Here is a 1,704-nt window from a genome sequence, read left to right on the forward strand (position 1 = left end):
TTTAAAACATCTATGCCAAGTTTCCTTTAATACAAAATTAGGATAATTATAATAATGGGATTGTTATGCCCATAACAGTAAAGCTTGTTAACATATGTGAAATACAACACAGCTTATCACGTAGTGATCATATAATTATAATTAATTTTGATCATTCTACATCCTAAGAATGACATCTAAAAAGCTCAGCAAAGAAAATTTAGTGTGATATATTGCAACAAAGCAATATCTATACATTAGGATTGAATCATTTCACTATTTACTTCTAAACCACGACATACCAAAAGTTTGCACACAACACACAAACTTTTCACTGTGAACAATGATGATAAAAGGTTTTGAGAAAACATCTCCAATTAAGATCTGAGATTTAAGACTATCTATTCTCATAGCACCAATAGTTACTCATCAAATAGAAATCAAAAAATGTTGGTGTTTTTGTTGAAGTTCATTTGATAAGTCGTGTTTGACTCTGCGACCCCATGTCAGTGCTAACTGTGGCTTTCTTAAAAAAAATTCTCTTTGTATATAAAGAACATCTAGAATCTTCCTGAGTTGAGTAAATGGATCTGAAAAATGGATCTGAAGTGACTGAGTTTATTTTACAAGGATTTTCTGCAGGATGGGGACTTCAGATTGTCTTCTTCGTGACATTCTCCTTGATCTATGGGGCTACTGTGCTGGGAAACGCTCTCATTATGGTCACAGTGACATGCAGTTCCACCCTTCATTCTCCCATGTACTTCCTCCTTGGAAACCTGTCCTTTTTGGACATGTGTCTCTCCACGGTCACCACACCCAAGATGATCAGAGACTTGCTCACTGAACACAAGACCATCTCTGTATGGGGATGCATGGCCCAGATGTTCTTTATGCACTTGTTTGGAGGTGCTGAGATGACTCTGCTGGTAGCCATGGCTTTTGACAGATATGTGGCCGTATGTAAACCCCTGCACTACAGGAAAATCATGAACCACAGGTTGCTGAACGGGTTTGTTATACTCTCATGGACAATTGGTTTTACACACACCATGAGTCAGATGGTATTAACGGTACACCTGCCTTTCTGTGGCCCCCACATCATAGACAGTATATTCTGTGACCTTCCCCTTGTAATTAAGCTTGCGTGTGTAGAGACATACACCCTAGAACTATTTGTCATTGCTGACAGCGGGCTGTTGTCCCTCATGTGTTTCCTCCTCCTGCTTGTCTCCTACACGGTCATCCTGGCCACTGTGCAACGAAGGTCATCTGGAGGCCTCTCCAAAGCTCTGTCCACACTGTCTGCCCACATCACTGTGGTCAGTCTGTTCTTTGGGCCGTGTATCTTCATCTATGCCTGGCCTTTCAAGAGTTTTGCCAGAAATAAAGTGCTTGCTGTATTTTACACTGTTATCACACCCTTATTGAATCCTATTATTTACACCTTGAGAAATCAGAAAATGCAAGAGGCCATGAAAAAATTAAGGTTCCAAAATGCTAGCTCCACATAGAACTTTTAGATTTTAGACTGTGTAAGTAATCCAGCTTTCAAATATAATGCAGATATAATTTGAATATATATGCAATACATGGTTTTACTGTTTTATTTTAGAATCATAACTGATGCATAAAAATTAATGATAATATATTTTAAATTTATACAGTGCTATTATAACATATGATAATTAGTGATCTCAGCCAAACAGACATATAAAAATCATT

General features: G+C 37.7%; 1 protein-coding gene across 1 annotated transcript; it reads left to right on the top strand.

Moving 5' to 3' along the window:
- Window positions 1-563: 563 nt before the first annotated feature.
- LOC138444119 (olfactory receptor 4L1-like) lies at window positions 564-1,493 on the top strand. Its single transcript, XM_069597448.1, has one exon. It carries the CDS (start codon window positions 564-566, stop codon window positions 1,491-1,493), a length of 930 nt encoding a protein of 309 aa, XP_069453549.1.
- The last annotated feature ends 211 nt before the right edge of the window (window positions 1,494-1,704 follow it).

The sequence above is a fragment of the Ovis canadensis genome, chromosome 7 (assembly GCF_042477335.2).
Source record: "Ovis canadensis isolate MfBH-ARS-UI-01 breed Bighorn chromosome 7, ARS-UI_OviCan_v2, whole genome shotgun sequence".
NCBI lineage: Eukaryota > Metazoa > Chordata > Mammalia > Artiodactyla > Bovidae > Ovis > Ovis canadensis.